The sequence below is a fragment of the Sarcophilus harrisii genome, chromosome 4, assembly GCF_902635505.1.
Source record: "Sarcophilus harrisii chromosome 4, mSarHar1.11, whole genome shotgun sequence".
Taxonomy (NCBI): Eukaryota; Metazoa; Chordata; class Mammalia; order Dasyuromorphia; family Dasyuridae; genus Sarcophilus; species Sarcophilus harrisii.
The window spans coordinates 428,484,555-428,487,412 of NC_045429.1; the positions used below are offsets into that span (position 1 = coordinate 428,484,555).

The 2,858-nt window shown below is 41.8% G+C and overlaps 1 protein-coding gene across 1 annotated transcript; it reads right to left on the minus strand.

The window, feature by feature from the left end:
• Positions 1–350: 350 nt before the first annotated feature.
• LOC116423764 (C-C motif chemokine 3-like) lies at positions 351–2,065 on the minus strand. The gene is made up of 3 exons (XM_031969158.1): positions 1,880–2,065; positions 1,164–1,275; positions 351–716 (listed from the first exon to the last, which is right to left on the minus strand). The coding sequence occupies exons 1-3, from the start codon at positions 2,058–2,060 to the stop codon at positions 614–616; spliced, it is 396 nt and encodes a 131-aa protein (XP_031825018.1). The 5' UTR covers positions 2,061–2,065; the 3' UTR covers positions 351–613.
• Positions 2,066–2,858: the final 793 nt, after the last annotated feature.

Consider the following 2,858-nt stretch of genomic DNA (forward strand, 5'->3'; position numbering starts at 1 on the left):
CCTCATTTCACCTTAAAGACCCAATTAATTTATTTATTATTAATCATAATTATAATTAATTAACAAGTTCAATAAATAATTAATTTGACTTCTGAGGTAGGCAGGCTTATTGTTGTTATCACCATTTTATTCATAATGAAATTGTGAGTTGAAGTACATGTGAGATCTTGTCTAAATTATTTTTTCCCAACTTTTTGGTTTTCCCAGAAGTTTGGCTGAAGAGAGTCAAATTTGAACTCAGGTCCTCCTGACTTAAGGGCTGGTGCTCTATCCATTGCATCACCTAGCTGCCCCCAACAATCCTATTTCTGCTGAGAAAACCAAAAACACTCAGAAATCATATAGCTTGAAAAAGTTTTATTATGAAATCTTTGTCCAAAAGATGGTTATGGAATCCAACAAATGGCCCCAGGATTCAAAGGAACCAAGGTTTGGCTGCTAACAGAGCTCTCCATGGGGAAGACCAGTATCCTCCAAAAGTGCAAATAGTACTAATAAATACCCCAAATTGCCACCAAATAATTTACATAAATTAAATTTCACTTATATAAAGCTTCGAGGAAGGCTGGGGTCTGGGGAGATTGCTTCTGAGTGTCGAATCCTTTGGCTCAGTCTATTTTCCTGTAGGGTTAGACCTTGATTTCACATAATTAATATAGTCCCGAACCCAGGCATCTCTGGGGTTGGCACACACCTTTCCATTGTTAGTTATGAACCTGTGAAATGAGAGGAGAGGACATGAGAGACCAAAGACCTTTTCAGCTGGAGATAAAAGGAAGATTTCTCTGTTGCCCTCTTCCCAACTCCCTGCAGATTTCTAGAAGGGATTAAGGAACCACTATTCCATCTTCTGAAATCTCCATCAGACTCCTTGAGTCCACCTGTTTCTTTTTAAAGACCTCTTTAGAAGAGATTATCTTAGACTCCTTTTCAGCCTCTGATTCCTGTTGTTTCCCTTTATCTCTCCATTGAAGGGAGTCGCTTGCATCTTGCTCTTGGGAGGACCAAACCTGGCCATGGGACCACATGGATCACTGCTCTACCTTTTATCTACCTGAGTTGCCTCATGTAGCCATTTGGCCAAATTGCCAAACAGCTTCATTTTCTCTTTCCATCATCTCACCCTTTTTCACCCTAAGGAAACTCAGTGGGTAGATACTCACACCACAGCTGGTTTGGAACACTGGCTGCCGGTCTCAACATAACTTTGCACAAGATGTCTTGGGATCCGCTTGTTATATTTGTAGCAGCAGAAGGGAGAAGTTATGATGCTCCCTGTAAAGGAACGAGATCCCTAAAATGAGTAAGGTCATACCTTTAGGTGCTGGAATTATCTCAGCAACATGCTTTCCATCAGGCACACTGTGGATGTGGTCCCTCATGTCTCCCTACCCTGGTTCTCTCCAGCACCAAGTATGATTCTCATCCCACCTAGAGGAGGGTCAGATCTGCTCTTCTCCTCCCCAGAAGGGAACCCTGAGAAAACCTGAAATATGAGAGCTGGAAGGGATGTCAGAGATCCATGCAATTTCTAACTTTTATAGAGGAATCCAGTTGCTGCAGATCCCATGGGTACTTAGTGTCAGAGTCACTAGAAGATAGTCTTGGACCCTTTCTGCTCTTTTCTCCTGCCTTGAGCTTGCATATTTACCAGCACATATTGTTAAGAGTATGTTAATGTTTTCGAGTCCAAAATGCTTAGAAGGCATCCCTGTTCCTACTTTCCCACTCTCCCACTCTTCCCTCTCCAGCCTCCCTCTCCATCCCTCCCTTACCAGACTCCTTTGATCATACTGTGGGTGCTCTTTGGCCAGAGCTCTATTTAGCTTGTGTTTGGAGCCTGAACACAGCCACAGAAGGCAAGAAGAAGTCCACTTACATGGTGCAGAGGATGTTAGAGAGCTGAAAGCCATGACCATGAGGATGGAGAGGGCAGCCACAGAGACCTTCATGATCCTGAGAGAGAGCAGCTGGAGGAGCAGAGCACAGGCTGAGAAACACTGTAAATCTGTGCCTGGATCGTGTCTGGATCCTCTTTTTATACAGGACTGGGAGTTCATGAAAAGATGGAATCAACAGAAAATGAAGAAAATTTCCAAGAAATAGATGATGCCATAGTGAGAATTTGGAAACTGGAAATTCAAACTTGCCTATCAAGAGCTGACATTTTCTTCCTCATTGTGGTTTCATCATGGTGGGAGGAATGCTTATGAAGAGACAAGATAAAGAGAGAAGGATGTGGGGAATTGGAGAGTGGTGCTCACTAGGGATGTGATGAACTTGAGTTAGTAGCAGAGACAAGCAAAACCAAAGAGGAAGGATAGTAATATTAATCATCAATTTAAAGGGGGGGAGGGGGTATTCAGAATGAGTTCCATATTGACATGTCTTTGCCTACTTAAATCACAAGATTGTAGATTTAGATGTAGAAGTGATCACCTAGCCCAAATTTCTCATTGATTATATCCTATGTAGGCACTATGGATCTTTATTGGAACATTCAATCCAAATGAGAAGTTAAGTTGAATTTGGCTCCATGTTCTCCCCATCCTTATCCCACTCCTGCCCTTTAGCTTATAAAAACTTCTTTAGAAGGTTCAGGGAGTATTCCCTAATTCCATAAAATGGAGCTTTGTTTGTTTCCCTCTGAAATTATGTGTTGAGAATCAATCGAATCATTCAGATTTGAACAGTTTTTACAAAGAAATATCAGCTAAAGTGGTTGCATAAAAACAGTTGGTACATAAGTCTGTGACACATCCCCTCAAGGACATCCAGGGTTCCAGGGAAAGTGAGTTCCAGCTTAGAGAGTACAAAGATGATTAAGCAATGTGGTGACTGAGAGTTGTGCTTCTGAC